At 39.0% G+C, this 19,359-nt stretch overlaps 1 protein-coding gene across 1 annotated transcript in view; it reads right to left on the reverse strand.

Moving 5' to 3' along the window:
• Positions 1-3,161: 3,161 nt before the first annotated feature.
• pcdh1a (protocadherin 1a) overlaps positions 3,162-19,359 on the reverse strand; it is a 126,481-nt gene continuing 110,283 nt past the window's right edge. The window contains exon 5 of the mRNA XM_011483680.4: positions 3,162-7,769. Within this exon, the coding sequence (XP_011481982.1) occupies positions 7,399-7,769 (371 nt within the window). The 3' untranslated portion in view covers positions 3,162-7,398. The remainder of the gene's footprint in view (positions 7,770-19,359) is intronic.

A 19,359-nucleotide genomic window follows, 5' to 3' on the forward strand; every position in this document is an offset into this window, starting at 1 on the left:
GTAAATTTACGATATTAAGTGGAAGTGAACATGCAGAGCAGCAGGAGAACGCCGTGCAGCAACAGAGCAGACCGACTAAACTCAGTTGAACAGGTGAGTTAAATGAGCTTGAACGTTCCAAATATCTGGAAGCTCATTTGTTTGATTTACAATTTATTGTTAATCAATAAATTATTATTATTGTAAATAAATTTACTATTATTGTAAATAAATTTCATTTTATTGATGGTTGGTTTGCGGTGTTCCCTTGTTTATTGCTGGGGTTACGTTCTAAAAATTATCTGCGATAATCCATGTAGTAGGTTTATAAATGTTTTAAGGCCATAAAACCCTCATTACACATTTTTATATTTTTTTATGTCAGATTTTCTATAAATATTTTCACTTTGAAATAGTTTTTGTTTGTTTAATAGATGACATTTAATTATAAAACCTGACAAACCAGAGAGGTAAAACCTTTAAAAAAAAACCCTGTTGCTTAACTTTTAAATGTTTCCTAAAACTTGTAGGAGTTCATTTCCCTTTAGACCTATTTACTTCTGAAGACAGAGCTTTGCCTAATATTAAGAATCCCAGTGGAATTAGTCTTTTGGTATTCCAAAAGACTAACTTTTATTTCCTTTTGGCTTTTAAATGTCTACTCCTTTAGTTTCTAATGGCATTCTTTTTAAGTACTGTTGGTGTTATTACATCTTAGGTAACCAAAAACGGAATGTGTTTTACTATTTAAATTAGGAAAGTAGCCTAATAGAAAACATTTTTATTGCAATTTACATTAATTTGTGAGATATTATATGCATGACTTTTCGGATAGTCTTTTGCTAAAATCTGCCTCAGGCTATTATACTTAATTATTTAATAAATTCCATTGGGTAAAATAGTTATCTTAGAGAAGAGAACAGACTAAAGTTCAGTCCACTCAAATCAAATGATTTATTATGGTTCAAAACAGCAAATAATCTTATACAAGAAGTCAGATAACAACACAGCATTAACATAAGATAAAGCAGAATGTAGAAAAACATGAAAGACAGATAGGAAGGAGAAGCAGAAGAAGACCCCCTTCCCCTCTGACTCCAATTTCATTTATAGGCCTGGTGACACGCCTCTTGCCCCACTGTCCATTTCTGCAGGTTCTTCAGTTGTGTCTTTGAACACATCGGTATTTCCCTTCTTATTGGAAGAAAAATGTTTGTTTTGTTTGGCAACCCTTATTTGGACATTTGAGTAAAAATCTCTACTCTTCGGACTTCCTGTTCCTGGAAGGGTTTGTCCAATAATGCTTTGTTCAGACTGAGCATGTGTAGCACGTTGAAGAATGCACATATTCGCATACGGTATTCACAGTGAACTGTGGCCAGCATGGACCTACAGTTGGAAGAGGCTTGGTGCAAATCTTTTAAATCTTGCTCCAGGCTTTTTCTTTCACAAATTTATTCCGATACATGACTTGATGTCTTATAATTATTTATTTCTCTTTCATGATACATTTTCAAACAGTTGAATTTGGTAGTGATGTATAGGTACTGTCCCTTTTGTTTATTATCACTGTTTTTGCACATTTAGAATTTGCACGACATCTTGTGTTTTTGTGTGTATGTTTGTGTGAATTTTCAGTTTCCTGTATACTTTTTGACATTTGGAGCAGACAGCAAAGTAAGAATTTCATTGTGCAGGGAAACCCGTTTCTTACTGTGCATATGACAATAAACCCTTTGAATCTTGAATCTTTTAAGTGCCAAGTACCTGGTAGTAAATGTTCAAAAGGTTTAACATTCAATGCGTGTTCAATGGCCGTGTGTTTTGTGTATGGACAGCTCAAAGCCAGACTTAAAAACATGCATAAAGATGAGGAAATGCAAGAGTTTTGAACATGGAACCCCAAAAACGTGCATAAACACTTGTTGACATAGACTTTTCATTGGAAGAGATTGCTTGAACTTGCATTATCAAGGCAAGTGTGAATGTAGCTTCACAGTCTTTTAAGCCCTGTTTCCACTGAGCAGTATGGTACGGTATGGTACTTTGAGCATCTCTAATATTTAATTGACCCCTTGAACCATACCAAACTGTACCATTTTTGGGTCCCTGTTGGTTGTAGATGCATAGAAAAATGCAACAAAATGGTTATGGCGGAGCTACTGTCGTCACACGATGAATCCCGTTCATTGGCAAAAGGTCATTAGGACAAAAGACAGCGCCAAACTAGCGGCAACGTTCTCCTCTTTCACCAGTTCTCCTCTTCGCCACTCGCCATCTTTTCTCAGACAACACTTTTACATACAAAGTACCAAAAGCCAAGCAGGAAAAAAAATAGCTGCTGGATGACCTCAATTGATGTTGTATATAGCTTTGCTTTTGGAGTTAGTCGCACTACTATGACGCATAGCTACAAAATCGGTTGAGATGGTGCAGCTCGGAGTGGAAACGTTTGCTTGAATTGCCTGGACCATTCTAAACCGCACTGTACCGTACTGCTCAGTGGAAATGAGGTTTAGAGTTCATTTTCAAATGTTACATCCTCCGACATCCTGCCAAATGGTAAAAAGAATATCTGGCCCAACACTTCTTGCATTACATTACTTTACTTCACACGACTGCATATCATATCTGAGTAACAACAATTAGGTCAATGAAGTTCAGTTGATGTGCCAACCATCAATTATAGGGAGAATGAAAAAGGCGAGCAATTGCACGAGTCGCTCTCTTTAAAGGCGCCCAGTCAAAACTCATTTGCAATGAAAAAATGCTGACCTCTCGGACATACAGTTCAGGCCTTAGACATTGTCAAATTAACAGAAGACAGTAGCCTTGTAAGTAGGCGTCGAACAGAGGAGAGGCAGGCAGCTCTTCTGGGTTTTAAAGAAATATTTTGCATGAGGCTCAAAGCATGATGGGATTGTGCACCTCTAGTCCTAGGACTCTCTTACAGCAAATCCTGAAGTGCTTTTTTTGCAACATTCCACTGCTTGCTGACTACAAAATGAGGCACTTGTCCCCTTGCCGACAAGAATACCCCTTTGCTTTAATTGGCTTGTGAAAGGCATGCAATTTATACAATGTAGCTTCAAGCCCGCAAATCTTAAAAAAAATGTGACAAGAAAGAGTCAAAAGTGATGAATAATAATGGGAAACAACAAAAAGAAAGGCAGGCATCTGTATTTTTTTCCCCTGAAGTGATTTTATTACAAAGTTCATGAGGACTTACAGTATTACAAGAGAATTTGTCAACATGCGGAAACAGAACAAAGCAGAACACAGGAGTTTAACAAACTGGTAAGAGAAGACGATCCACTGTTCACAATAAACATAAAAACTGATTAAGTCCTCAGCAGGTGGGAGCCGGTGAATGACTACAGTGCAGGCATAGAACAGCCACATTCACACTGACTCAGCAAAGGTCAATCTAACCAAGGCAAGATGTGCACATCTCAAGAAAAACATGTTACAATTTTTATATGCCACCGGCTTTTCTCAGAACTTTTAGAAAGCTTCACTTGTATGTACATAAAACTGTACAAAAACATGGCATCACAAGCATTGTATTCTATATAAATATACCAACAGTTAAGATAACAACTAGATTCTCTCTTGCAAAGACATATTTTCAAGGCAATCGTCTTTGATGACCTGTCAAAAAGTATGAAATGTTCGGATCATTTCAGTGCGTTTGGGAGAAGGGCCTTCTGATTATGAACCAGCACTGACATTTCAGAAAACTAGAATCAAAAAGCAAACGAGTAAACAGCTTCTACCAATCATCTTTGGAATCCATGCTAAAATCACCGCCTCCTTTACTACGGACACAGGGTTTGCGAAGATCTATGTACACAACACCACCAACAATTTTTTTTTAATTTTTTTTTCACACAACCAGATTGCAAAGAGTCTTAGATCAGTGAGGAGAAAGAAAAAAGAAAAAAAAAACAGAAAAAGAAATCCTTTGCCAGTTTCATTACAGTTATTTGTCCATCTGTCCACAGGAATGATCACCGTACAATACATACTACAAAGAGGCAAAAGATACTCAACATGAAATCAATGTTAAGCACAAATTAAACATCATTTGTCACACTTTGGAGTGTGTTCGAGCGCTTTCTCAGGTCCTTTGACAAAGAAGAGAACAGAACTGTGTTTGAGAGAGAGGCAAACACAGTTAATTCAGCATGAGTTCAAAAGAAAGGGCAAACCTGGTGATAAATTCTTCCAGAAGTGAGCAGCAGGTCATTGGAGAAAAATATGAAAAAAAAAAAAAAAAAAAAGATTTCCACTCATCCAGAGGGACAGAGGTGGTATAGGCCCAGGCTTGTTTTTGTTTTGCAGATGATTAGAATCAAAATCCTGTCCCGCAGTTTAGATCAACAACCAGCAAGCCTGAGCTTTGCCTGGGAGCTACCTCCCTATCGTCTATTAGCTATCCAGACGACAAGTTAGAGGATGCTTCTAAGATTTGCTTAAGTGATATGCAGACTGGAATTGGGTTAAGATGGAGATAAATCTGGCACCAAAGCAGCTGTGAATCTAAATCAAGTGAAATCCCTCAAATAGATGAAAACTGTGATTTGAGAGGGTGCAACATAGGCTTTATCACTCTTTGCAATCTTTCTCACTTGTCATTAATTCCGGGTCAGTGATCTCACCCGCTGCTTTGGATTGGTGAACCAACAGCTCTGAGACAGGGGTGGGGGGTGGGTGGGGGTTATCACAGTGTATCATGGCTTGTTGTTTAAATTTTATTCCCGTCGCTAAATGGCTTTCAAACTGGCTTAATGTGCTTCCTCCCCCCTAAAGGCAGGATATTCTGCAAGTTTATTTAATCGCAGCCACATTCAGTAGTTTCCATATGTTTTCTTTTTGTGTGTGTTTGTTTTCTGTTTAATTATTCTAAGCGCCATTTGCAGTGGCAGCATGATGAGGTAAGTGCAGATTAAAATACCCCTTTTAACTGATTGTAGCTCGGTGGGTGGATTTGCATTATCTGGTGGGTGCCTTGTCCTGGGGGGTGTGCTCACACATGCCCTAGCTCAGGACTCATTACTCACCTTAATTAGGAAATGTCCATTCTGTGCTGCTCCATCCTCTCTCAGAGGCACAATCTCACTATGGAAATACTCTGCAGAGGTGAAAGGTATCTACAAATCTAATCAAATCGATGTTTGAATCAAAGACACCAACTGGCGCTACGATGTAGTAGCGAAGGCTAGTGGAGTCATCATTAACGTCCAATTACTGTCTAATATGTGGTGTCCTTCAGACATATCCTTCAGATTCACTTGGAAAATCTTTGTAAAGATAAATGAATCTCTCAGGCATACCCTATTTTTATTCTGTTTAATAGCCAGAGAAGGCAAAATATTTTACGACTTATTAGGCATGCTGTCCTCGATACAAAGAAATTATACTTCATTTTACTCCAGTTGAACTCACCTTTTGACCTTTCAGCTATCAGCTGCTGATTTGAAGTCTAATATAGCCTTTTTGTGAGATAAAATGATGGTGGGAAACATAGAAATACCATCTATTCTAAAGGGCCTGTATCATGCTATTTGAAAGTCTGATTTCCATTGGTCCGTTTGCGGTGCATCTCTGTTGGGTTGAAAAAAAAAAAAAAAAACATAGATTGTTTATTAATCATTTAGAATTATGTCTGCGTCTGAAGTACGTCCTTCCGCACTGCAACGCAAGCTTTTCGCAGGAGTTCTATTTGCAGTCTGCCAACGCATCAATTTTGCGGTAAAATGCCGGGCAAAAGGGAAAAGGGTGCAGGTTCCAAAATAAAAACACCCCTTTCAAATTTAAAACGTAATAAAACTTTTATGTCATTAACGGTGGCATGCCCATGTAATTACACACACTAACACCATGCATAACAATGGTGTCCATTTTTGCCATAAACACCTAAAGTTTAATTTTGGAAGTACAAAAATACAACATCGTTAATGAGATAAAACACTCGTTTTACAAGAACTCATTGAGGAAAGAGAGGGCATGGGGCCTAAATGCTACTGTTTTGGATGTTGGTGACACGGGGTTAGCAGGACAAATTTCTCTGCCGGGAGCCGGGGGCGAACCGACCGGAGACGCAACAAAAAATGACCTGACAGTCTTGAGATGGACTCCTCCTGCAACGGAGGTGCACCACAGACGGACCAGTGTAAGTTCAGGCTTAAGCCATTTAGAGTAAACTGCATCCATATATATAATAATATTTTACTCGTGGCACTTTAAAGAATCATTTTCTAATGAAATATAAATTATTTTTGAAGTTCATTTTGCTAACTGGAAGTAAGACAACTCGATCTCTGAGGCACCGGCTTTTGCTCCTTCTGGTATAGGCCCTTTAAATTCCTACAATAAGTCTCCCAAATGTTTTGTAAACTGTAATTAGTCCTCCAGCATTTTTTTTAAGATATAAACTAGCTCTTACAGAAGAAAGACTACCAACTTCGGAGGAAGAGCCCACTCCATTGTGCCTAAAGACAGGGGCCGAATAGCGATCTATACGACTAACACGAGAATCCCGTCCGTGCAGTGTAAAGGCAGTCCGAACGTGTGTGGTCCACATTTGGTCATTGTGACCCTGGGGTTCTGCGGCCAAGTCAACCGTTTTCAAGATGAACGACAGGTCACAGTGCTGCAAGTCAGTGAAACATAATGTCAGATTAAATGCTGCCACACAGCTCTTTCCACCAGAGGCAGAGCTCTACAGGGAGTGGAGGTAAAGGCCATTCTACTGTGATTAGGGGTCAAAGGTGAGTGTGTGTGATATTGCGGAGCAGATGAATGCTTTTCCCAATATCAAGCTCCACACCGGGAGATGGTTTCAATCAAGTTTAAACAGCAGCAGTAAAGAAAAGCTTAAATATGCTAAAATTAGGAGGCATTTTTTTCAGTTTATACCAGACAAAATATATGTAGAACACACCATTCAAATGTATTTACAGCTCTGTACATTAAGAATGACCAGTTTCCTTGGTTCTTGGTCAAAATTTTTATGCCTTACGATATGGCCGGACTAGCTTTCTATCAAATAATGTCTAGTCATTGCACAAGAGCACTGATCACAACTTTCAAATTCAAGAGATCACTTCACAGAATGGAACTTGCCTAACTACAACAATTATCGATTACTACGAGTGTAGCCATTTCCATTGTTGTTTCGTCTGTTCAAATTGTATCCTTGGAGGCTCTGAATAAATTAGTAGGTGCGTCAACTAACTTTGAGCAATCATTCACAGATATGCTGATAATAATTTAAGTCAGAAATGACAAAAGCAAGTGTTCATGCCAGTAATTGAAGGAGTCACGACCTCTACAGAGTGGCCATTGGCTTCAGCGCACAAACAACCTGTTCCCACCTTCTCGTTATTTGTGGACCAGTGAGTGGGTATTTGCTCCTCACAGGTAAATTTCTCGCTTTGGGGTGTGGTTAGGTGGGGATGTGGGTGGGAATTCAGAGGCCACACTCAGGGGCATCTCCTCCAAGGGGCAGTCCTGATTGGCGTCATGACCACTGCTGGAATAGGCACTGCGGGAGGGCGGGAGCCGTGACCGGGGGTCCTCACCGCCCAGCCTGGCGCTCCCATTTGCCAGGCGTCCCAGGCTCCCTCTCTCCTGGTAAGGCACGAAGGTGGAGAGTTTCGGGGGGTTCCTGGTCTTGCGTACGGGGGAGGGATGCCCTGGCATCCAGCAAGCATCCGAGTGGCCCAGTTCACTGCACTCCGTCGTGCAGTTTCCGGTCATGGCCACGTCAGGGAGGGAGCGGATATCTGTGGGCAGGTGAGAGGAAATGGCACAGTCAGAGAGAGACACACCAGTTGAGCAACGTTCATCAAAGAAAAAAAAAAAAATAGTAAATCAACATTTGTGAAGAGAAATGGTGTCATCTGAAACACTCCACGAAGCCCACCCCCTCCTTAAGATCTTTGCAGCTGTTGCTAAGCAGTCAGCAACGGTTGCTATGTAGCTGTCGCTATGCACTGTGTAATGAGCACTAGTGTTTGTGCAGTCCACAAGCTGGTGTGGTAGATGCAAGAGACAGCATGCTGTTTCCATGTCACTTACAAGTATTCCACAGCAGTTTGTCTGGCATTTTTGCAATGTATCATCACATTGTTAAAACGTTCAACAGCTATTTATTCCAATTAAATGTCATTTGCTTATATGTAGAACTAAAAATACAGTTTAAACTCCTTGGGAGATGGAATGTAGCAAACATACTTATTAGAGATTGAATGTGGAGGGAATAAGTAGATCCCCTGGGCCAATTAGGAGGTTTCAATCACTTATTGATTGACACTCCTTAAATGAGCTCCTTGCCCTTGGTTATCATTCATTTTTTATTCAAGCCTTTCTAATTAAATAAATGGGTCTATGACCCAGTGACCTCGTTTTATTGCTCAAGCTGAAAAAAAAATGAAAGCTACAAATAAGTCTGCCAAAGCTGTCACCCAAATACAGCACATGTTTCTGAGAGTCAAGAAGGCTGATGTGTTTGTACACCCAAAATCTGCAGCTGGCAGCTTGACAGACTTGCTAAGCAGAGCACCTGTTGACAAGCGAAACATACAGGCCAGATTAAATGGGAATACCACTCAATTCATCTTTGTTATCCCTTCAGACTCGTGCTGGGACTGCCAGATCAATGTCTGGAGCGAGGAGCAGACGCTGACATCTGAGCGTGTGTGATGTCACTGACATGTAAAGTTCTGATTGCCGTGATAAACGCATTACTGTAACGCCACAAGGCTGTCCACGCCGTAAGAGAACACGTCCATCATGCGGGCGCCGCCTTGTTTTCGTGGCTACAAGACAGATTAAATTATTCCCAGACAGGCGCAAACACACAAGAAACTAAAAAAAACAAAATGCTCACTTGAGCATCATCAAAGCATAAAGCATGGGCTTTTTGGAAGGCATGCTGAGAGTTACTGGTTAATAGAGAGAAGAATGCCAGCTTGACAGTAAGCCTATGAGACGTATCATCAGTATTGTACTCATGACCAGTAGCAAGATAATTAGCCCACAAAATGTCAGACCTTTGAGGGAGGAAAAGCTGTATCTGGCTCACTAAAGCTTCAGTCAATCAAGAGACACCAAGACAAGACATGTTATGAGTTTATCTGCTATTAATGAATCAAAGTATTATTTTGATTCTGTCATTCTCAGTGGTAAGTATTTTGCTGTGTTCTCAGCGGTAATCCACATACAATCGCCCCATTGTTTATCTCAGTAATAATATTTGGCCAAAGTAGAAACTTAGCTTGCGCCTTTGTTGCAGTTAATCCCATTGTTTGTATAATCCCACATATTTAGATGTTACCTAATTCATTTCCTTCACAACTGAGCAATGTTCTCACTTATGCTTAAAGACCCACTTCGATCATCTTTTGAGCTATTTTCAAAGCGTTCCCAGTGTTTTTTTAATGATGATTAGGCCGTCTTTAGCCCAAATAAAACATCTGTGTCATTAGAAAAACGTTTTTGCAGAGCGACAGGAGGTCACAAGGAATTTCCTGAGTTGTGGGCGGAACTCTAAGGCCGCGCCCATTTCCCATCATCTATCTACACCCCAACCTAACAATGCTGGTTAGAGCAACAGCATTCTAGATAGAAGAGGAGGAGTTAAAAAAAAGCATGTTAAAAACACCAAAAATGTGATTTTTATTCGAGTGGATCTTTAATTGTATCATAATACATAAACCAGAGCCTAAACTAGACTGGCAAACGTGGGCTATAAATGTTTGACCAGTGCAACTGAATGAAGAGTGAAAAAGAAAAGACAGGCAACTGAAATAGAAGATGAGACTGGAGAGCAGAGTCTCATTTTCTCGCTTTTGCTAAGAGCTCTGTCTGCATGCATCGCGGCGGCAAAATGGACTCGTGCTACAAAAGAGGTTCACAGGAAGACAAGTGGGAGAGAGGTTTTGAGGAGCGCGCTCTCAAGCGTGCCATGCAGGCACCTTCTCCAAAAGGATTTTACACTTGATTAAAACCTCTTCACAGCTTCCAGGAGGTTTACGCCTCAGTAAAAGGCCTCATGTGTACTTTCAAAGTTACAAATCAGTGGAAAGAAAAGGAAAAAGTGCGTTTGTGGAGGTTTTTCGGGAACACTTCACATTAGGGCATGTTTCCATTTCCATGAATTTGAAATTACTTTTAAATGGGTGCATGTTCTGTATGAACAAAAGCAAGTTTTTGACAGGAACCACCCACGTTTTATTCTTCAGCGTTTAACTCCTCCCAAGTGTTTAAGAAAATGGAAGCTCCTCGCCGGCTGCCAGCTCGACTACTCACTTTAGGTTCCAAGACAAAGAAAAAAAAATATATATTTTTTTGAAGATATGTAAAAGCATTAGAAATGCATACGCTGAAGCCTGTTTTATCATTCAGGGGCAGAAAATCAGCAATGACAGATAAATATACAACCAACATGCCAGAGACATGTCATTTTCTTTCTCGAGAGCCAAATGAGTCATCAAAAAAATAAAAATAAAAAAAAAATCAAAAAACAACACAGATGATCTAATGCTGGAGATTTTAGTAAACAATTTCCCCCTATTTCTGTTTCTAAAAAAAGAGAAAATGGACAATTCAATAAACATTATTTTGCGGCGGCTTCTTTAGTGCATTCCATTTACACTTGTCAGCTCACAGCTGGTTTTACATTTAATAATAAGGAACTTGTTGTGTTGTTCTGACACCATGTTATGATGAGATGAATCTTTTCTAAAAGCACGACTCTTTGTATTTGCTTGCACTGACCTTTCTGTCACGCTCCAATCCATTCCCACAAAAAGATCAATACTGATAATTATAGTTTTGTGTCTGCTTTTGCTGTGGCCATTAGCCATCTGGAGCTGTAGAGCAGTTCACTTACCGTGTAGAGAAAAGAAAAAAAAAAAAAAAAAAACCTGTCTGCTCTGCGAATGAAAACATCCTCCCACACTGTGCTGAAATGATCATTGTTTGAATACTTTGTGGACATGATGAAGCAAATGAGTCAGCCTCAGGTTAAGGGACCGGCCAAAGGCCCAGTGGGAAAATGGGTGTTTTCTCATCTACTCGACCCTAAAACCTGCTGCTGAAATAAACCTGCTCACCCTCCGGAACAAGCCCTTTTAACTTCATAGTCTTGCATGGCGTGGATGGGGAGCCAGGATAGACAATGGGAAACAGATCAGGACCTTTATGTCAGTAAGTGAAACCAACCCCAAAAAGCTTGTGATTTTTATTCTCTGGAATCCTTTCTGCACATTCTTTTTTAGCAGTGATAGATTGCATCACATTTGTTTTTCTCCAGTGGGTGAGGTCAGTCCTGTTTGCTTGCTTAAAGTAGCATCATTAAAACAGTAACATTACCATCTCCCACCCTCAGCAGGACATTAGCAACTCACAGCAGACCTTAGGAAAAGCCGCTAAAAGCACCTTGACTGCGATGGCACAACATGCACTCCACCGCACAGTCACAGAGTGGGGGTACACACAGAGCTTAACCTGCTGGCTGACATGCGAGGGGTGGGTTTGCATGCTGCTTGCATCAGGGTGCCGGTGGGAGGTGTTGAGTGTCTGAGGCAGGCTTCCTCATCGTCTGATCCCCTGCCCACGGGCATGGTGGGGTGGGGGGTGGGTGTTGGTGGGGGGGGGGGTGCTGCCTCTTCCTGAGATTTCACACTGCTCCTCTCTGTTTGATTGCAAATGCTGCCTCTCCCCATCGGCTGCTTTCCAGTGTGCACGCCACACCAATGTGATCGATGGCAAACAAATATGAGAGAGCCACAGCTCATGGAGGAATGATGGAGGAAAACAGCTTCTAACGTTCGGGAGGACGATAGATACAAATGGCATTTTTGCGCTCCCTGGAAACAGCTTATGTTGTAAATGACAAGAGAAGTTTAGAGGAACAATAGGCAGGAGGAGAAATATCCCTGTCTGAGCGGACAGCTGTGTCTGCAGTGGCAATCAGTATAATAACTGGGTGTGAATGTATTCTTTGGTTGTCAACAAGAAACCAGGGCTTGTATTTATTTAGCCGTGACATGTCAAGTCTTGTTATTCAAGTGATTTCTGCAATCGCAGTAAACAAAATACACCAAAAACCCTTTTCCCCCCTTACTCGCTCTGGAAGAAGAAAGCTACTTGCTGCACATGGTTCTATGTACATGGAGTATTTTTTTTCATTGGAATAGAACCCAGAAGAACAATGGTGATGTTAAGGTGTCACAACACCCTCTGAAACGGCAACTTTCAATGAAAAGTGTATGTAAACACGGGTACATGCATGTTTCTGGCTTCCGCATTGAGAACTCATCAGTTCATGTGGAGTCAAGCAAGTTTCTACTACCGCTTTTGGGCTCTACGTGCTAAACGTGCAGCCATTGAACATGCCTTGCAAGTTAAGCCGTTTGAACTATGACTAATCAGGGACTTGGATTTAGTAGTGACGTATGGTGGGTGTCCAGTTTAATTAGTGGCAGCGCCAACTGTATGAAAATTGATCATGGAGGCAAAATGAATAACTGCAGTTTGTGTCTGGACGGTATTAACAACGTTGATGATTTGGTCTCTGAAGCCACTTTCACACCCCAACACACGGCAATATGCATTCAAGCGACCACTTCCAATAAAAAGTTACAAACTTAAGCTTTCAAACTCTCGTGTTCACGCGTAGCTACGTCCAAAACCCTTTGCCCAAAACTCGGGTAAATTTAGACCATCTTTTTTATACCTGAAACCAAGCCAAAGCTATGTTCATGTTGTAACACGCATTCAAGCAACCACTTCCAGAGAAAAATGCAAATGCACATACATGCGCGTTATGAGTATCTGAGTATAAAACTTTCAAATTCCCACGTAGCTCTGCAAGGTTCCCTACAACTGTTTTTAGAAAAAGGAAGAGGAGGAGGAAGCCCTTCCCTGCTTGTCCAGTGTGAACACCATGGACTAAATGCAGTTTTTTTTTTCTTTGCCTTTTCTTGGGTCCAGCTAAACATGAATATGCAGAGAACTTTCTAACCTTGGCTACACATGAGGTGATGTGAGAGATAAAGAGCAGTGAACTTTTATCATCCCCCAGTGCTTTTCTGTAAGGAATTGGTAAACATATATCTTAAGGTCTATTCTGCACCCAAAAGTCCTCCTTACACCAGCTTCACTTGTCTTTTATTTCCTCAAACAAAAGAAGTAGCTGCACCACTTTATAAAGCCATCCTTTTGAGGCACAAAAGATTAAATGTTTTGGTGGACACAGGTTAATCAATTCTCAGTCAAACTGTCTGCAGACGGCTCTGGCAGGATAAGAATTGTTTTGTAGCGTGAGTGTCAAAGTCTTCCTCGCAGACTCAAATTCTCGGCTTTCCTAGCAGACGAGCCCTTTGCTGACAAACGCTGATGAGTGGACATGTCGGGCCGGAGGCACATCAGAAAAAAAAGGCGCTGTAGCTGCTTCAGTGGGTGCTGGTGCACCTCCTGTCAGATCTTTCCCTATCCTCCATTTTGTCATAGAGCTCCCTCATTTGAAGGCTGCCTTTACTATCACTGCATTTGACAAAGCCTTAGCACCTGCTGACAGATCCCGCTATGCACCGGCTCTTCCAATTGAGAAGCTGATATGCGGTGTGATATGTCAACTAACACTAAGGCTTTGTCAAACTGTGACACATGCACAAGGCATCTTCAGATAAAAGCAGCTCAAAAACACTGGTGGAGGATTTGGAGTAAAGTGTGCTAAATGATGATATGGTTCTTTTTGTGAGTAATAGAATCGTTTGGCTGCTGGTGCGCAGAGGTGTTTGTGAAATGCATGAGTGGAGAGCTGCTTCCTGCTGTAGTGTGGGCCAATTACTGACTGGAAATTGCATTCTGACCCAAAATGCATTGAATCAAACTCCAAATTTAAAGCACCTGACACTGCAAATGACAAAATATACATATATTTATGAGCAGCATTAAAGATTCTGTGTTTTGTGTCTCATGAAATTCACATCACAGCTTTTAGACTGTTCTGTCGCAGCTTTTTTAAGTTAATGAAACAGACTAGTTACACTGCTAAAATAAAGAAAAAATAAAAAAAATCTTGAGCAGATAGCAACACATCAGCTTGTGAAGCTTTGCATTGGATTAGCTCCGGGCCTAATTTATTTAATACTGTGTGTATACTGAATATTATTAGTCAGCGATCAGCGTTTCACTTTTAAGTCTCAAATTTGCATTTGTTCTTAAGGCTTATACAGGTGCTTTATTGGTGCAGTTCATCCTTATTTTGAGCTGGTTCACTGTTAATTAAAGCTGTTTAAATAAATATTGGTATGCAAACAAATCAGATAAAACACGCATTGGGCAGCCATCCAATATTTTTCCTATAGTCTTGTGTTTTTTGACAGTTTATCAACATATAAATGACTATCAGTGGAGGCTTTTTTTCTTACCGAATTATTCACATTAAATATCTTGGAGTTTATATTTATGATACAAACAGTAGACTAAAAAAAATCTACAATCTCCTCTTGTCCTTGCTGTAGAGATTTGAGCTGCATTACCTTCTGCAGAGTACTTAAAATCATAAAGTGTGTAAAATACAAGATTCTTATACACCAGGGGTCTTCTCTTTTGGTGAGAATGGCAATTGGACCACTAAAACTTTACAAGTACAAGGCCTAAAGGCCCAAATCTTGTCAAAAAACATATGTGTCAATACAAAAAAACGTTTTGCTCAGTTATAGTAAATGCACCTGGAACCAGACATTTGGACTCGGACTAGAGGTTTAGACTCCAGTTACATCTAATTCTCACATGCAGAGACTTGAAACTTGAAGCTTGGGACTCAGATATCAACAGCTCTCCAGGGAACAATTTCATTTATTTATTCTCTCTTTTTGTTTAGCTCATTGCTTACAGGTTTAAAAATGACAACTTTCTCTAAAAGCTTTCCTTTGTTTTGAGAATTTAGCAACACTCAACTGCCTGTTTTTTTGTCCTCATGAGCTATTTATAAAGAGTAAATTAAGGTTTATGACAACGGAATATTCATTTTGACTAGCAGTTTTTTCGTTAGAGACTAGGACTGCACGACATGAGCAAAACTTTGCGATACCAGTGATTAATATTGCAATGATGAAATAACTTGTGATTCATGAATAGCAAAACATTATTTCCATTTCAATGCAACAGTTTATGTTAATCAAAAGTCAACATAATTTAAATTACACTGCAAATGACCCTTGTCCACATAGGAGGCGGGCATCTAACATTAAAAGGATACATCCGATTGGTCAACAATGTAAAGGCTTACATGCGATTGGTCAAATGCATAAAGGGATTTGTTTGATTTGTTAAATACTTCGAGCCGCCATAAGATTGTTTTAGCACATTTAAGGTAACCATTTGTGCAGGCCTACTAGAGACTTGACTTGAAGGTACAGCTGAACGGTTGAGACTTGGATTTAATCACCGAAGACTTGGACTTTGACTTGAAAATAAACACAAAGATTTTGGAATTGACAACATACAATTTGTGAGCATCTATGCACACAGAACTTGGGCATAGAAAAAAGAAATAGCTATTTTTCTAAAAAATAGCCTCTGGTTTGTGTCATGTTATCTTATATCCTATTAGTAGAGTTATTATCCACAATGTCCTAGAATTGATAATAAAAAATGAACCCGAACGGTTTTACAACTAACTTTTTAAGTTATTTTCCATAAAATATAGGTTTACTACCCTATTTTCTGGATTAAAAGGCACACAAAAGATTTTTCAAACACAACAGTTCACCTTAAAATCCAGTCCTTATTTTTACGAGTACATGGCAAAGTGTCTGTTTCTTTAATGAGTTGTTAGCGCATTCCCAACCTTGTCAATGACAAGATTGGGAGTTACAGGTATTCTGATAGGTTTTAAGATTACTGTGAACGCAGTTAATAAAGTCTGACTGACAGACGGACTTATCTCGAACTCTTTAATCTAACTTAATGGGCTTAAATAAGTTATAACAAAGTCTTTTTAATATCTTGGTGTCTGGTTAGAACTCAATTTATCTGTCCAAAATCTTATTCATTCCAATTCTAACAAGTTACACCAACATCTAAAAAGTCTTTATCAATCAGCAAATTGCTGTAACTTACATGTAAGAAAAAAAAGATTAGCTTCTCAATCATTGCTCCTGATTTTAGATTATGCAGACTATATTCATTTGACTGCTACTTCAGCTTGTTTATATTGCCTGGATGTTATCTACAACCATTTATTTTGCTTTGTTCTTCGCTGCCCTATTTTGACACACCAACATCTTTGTTGGCTCTCACCATCAAATGGCAGAAAAGTTCACTGGCCACAATTTATTTTAAAATGTATTTACTTTAACCTTCCTTTTTATTTAAAAGAGTACTCAGTTCCCTATAGTTCACAACATGATTTCTGCTATCTTGACTGATATAAAAGCAGCTTTTGAATTAGGACACCTAGTGACTGGAATCATCTACCTCTTCCTTTTCACTCCATCTCAGAGCGCTCATCATTTAAATGAGCTCTCTTAATTCATTCTTCATTGTTTTTGAAATGTAATTTTTTCATTTATTTTTTGCTTATTTGAGGCTTATAATGTTTCTTTTGTCGTATATTACATGTGTTTTATATTTTGCAATAATTAATTTAAAAAAACCAATATTTTTGGTATTTTTTTCTCCCTTAAAATTTAAAACTTGTTTTTTTACGTGTGTATTTTGTCATTTAAAGTAGTGTGTGTGTGTGTGTGTGTGTCTGCGTGAGAGATTTTGCTTGCTTTTTCCTTTTTCTTCAATTCAACTTTATTTGTATTGCACCTTTCCTGCTACAGAGCATCTTAAAGTGCCATAAAAAATAGATATTAGTAAGATAAAAATAGTAGTTTAAATGGTAAACAAAATAATACTAATGATTAAATGAAATGAATAAATAATAACATATTTTAAAAAAAGTCTAAATTTACTAAATGTCTCCAATAGATGACCCCCTTGAAAATGAGATGTTGCATTTTCAGTGGCTTATCCTCGTGTTTAAATAAAATAAATATAGGTTTGAAAATAGACAATGCATTGAAGGTGCGCCTTATAATCCATATAATAGGGAGAATATGGAAATTCAGAGTTTATCGTAAGTCTTATTTGACTTTTTCAGGTAGCAAACTGAAAAAAAGTGTGTTTTCTTTTGCTTTTTATTCATATCTTCCTACAATGATCAATTCTATTAAAACACGGCTGGTTAGTCAAGCCATTCATTGTACCTCCAGCTCTCTTTTTACTGTCTTTCCTTTTTAAAAATCCTGCCTAACTTGCAAGCTGTTTCCCTATTAAATCTATGGTTCCATTTATCAGAGGTCAGGAGAGAAGGAGGGAACCGCCCTGCCATTCTAAAAAAGAGGCTGCCAGCTAAATCAAACTTCTGTCAAGCTGTCTATTTCTGTTCCACAATGAGCAGATCTGCAGCATTTATCAGGCTGTAGTGGATTTTTTTTTATTTTTCAATCAGTGAGAATGTTAGCCGCAGTTTGATGACACAGCACTGTCAATGGAGACTTGATCAGCACTTTTTTCTCTTAGCAGAAAAAAAAAAAAAAAAAAAAACACACCCCAAAACATCAAAGTTAAAAGGGGTTGATTATCTTTTTTTTTTTTTTTCTTTTCACGTTGGCCCATAACTGGTCCATTTGTGGCCCCAACCAGAGAAATATTTGGAAAGCCAGAAGCGCCAATGATATTATGCAACCAGGCTTTTACAGATTTGGAGATGAGAGAATTTAAAAAGCTGTTTTCAGATTTCATAACTATTAGTTAAGATGCAATAATTGGATATTTCTTTTTTTTTTTTTTTCTAACATTGTTTTGATGGAAATGGTTCAGCTTTTTAGTTGAGACTCTTATTGACATTTTAGGATGTTTGTTGACATGTGTGGACTTATGAGTGTGTTTACAGATTATGAATAATAAATAAGCTATTCTTCCCATGCATGCTCTTTTGCAACTCTTTGACCATAACTCAAGTTTTGTCCCACTGAAATGATACAAGTAAATTTAGAATCAGTGGAGTGTTTCTTATACTTGAGACCATGCTCGGTTTAAAGCTACGTTCACATCAATGAAGTAATATTTGTGCCACAACATTGAGAACAAAAGTTAGATTCAAAGTTTCCTAGACTGCAATCAAAATGTTCAGTTTTAAAAACAAAACTTTCTATGTACCAAATGAAAATTTCGAATGTTTGCTTTTAATTTATTTTTTCTTTGCTTTCAAAAATTATTTTTGTCTCAAATCTGGCTTTCTTCCCCCATGAGTAGCTATACGTAATTTTAAGACCAATTTAAGGATCCAAGCAAAAACTGTGCAGCCAGTGAACACGAGTTAAAAGTCAAACAAGGTCAAACTTTGACCAATCAGGGAATTGGATTTGGTAGTGACGTATAGAGGGCGTCCCTTGTATTTCGAGGAGGTTCCAACCATTTGAAAATTGATCATGAAGAAGAAATTAATAATTGTGGTAATTATAATTCATGAGATTTGCACCAGTTTAATATTTTACATCTTCCAGCTGTAAGTGGTGGACATGTGATAGTAAACAGTAGAAACAGCAAAAGAAGAGGAAGCCCCTCCCTGCTCATCCAGTGTGAACACCATGGGCTAAAAGTGCGTTCAAGAATGCACGTTTAGCAAGTTTTTGAACATGTCTGCTGTATTTGTAGCTTCAACCCACGTCGTTATGACGAGAAAAGCAGGTAATAAGCATTTTTGTGCTGTTTACTTGGTAAGTTGATGTAGTGGAATTATTTCCTGGGGTTTAGTGTTCTAAAATAAAAGTGTTAAATTTTATCACAACCTTGAAGCTGATTTTTTTTAAGTCTTTTTGTTCCACTGTATGACAGGATTGGTTCAAAAATTGCCCCTAAATTAAATGAGTGGTGCCACCACCAGAGGGGACTTTAGTGTGTAAGTACAACATTTTAGGATTTCTAGAGGTGTCACGGTTGAAAAAAAAAAAGTGGAACCAATTCGAACTACCATAATCAATCCACTTTTATTAGAGTACTACAATCATATCCTAGTTAAAATATAAAAAAGTGAGTTAGAAGACACTTGTCTGCTCCTGCTTTGTGTTTAAAAGCCCCTTTCCCCCTTTCTGAATGTCTCTTTCTGGCCTCCTGCTTCTGAAGCCCGTCTCCCGTTTAAGGCCTTTCCTGCAGCCCATTCATTCAGTGGCAGCTTCATGGTCTCATGCAAGGAAGATGTTTCATTTAGCAAAGGCTGACAGGAAACCTTTGTGTTTGGCTTTTATGTGCTAATTTTTCAAAAGAAAGGCCACAAGTTCCCCTGCAAATTCCTGCCCATCTCCA

This window comes from Oryzias latipes, chromosome 14 (genome assembly GCF_053564925.1).
Source record: "Oryzias latipes strain Hd-rR chromosome 14, Olatipes_Hd-rR_3.1".
In the NCBI taxonomy this organism is placed as follows: domain Eukaryota; kingdom Metazoa; phylum Chordata; class Actinopteri; order Beloniformes; family Adrianichthyidae; genus Oryzias; species Oryzias latipes.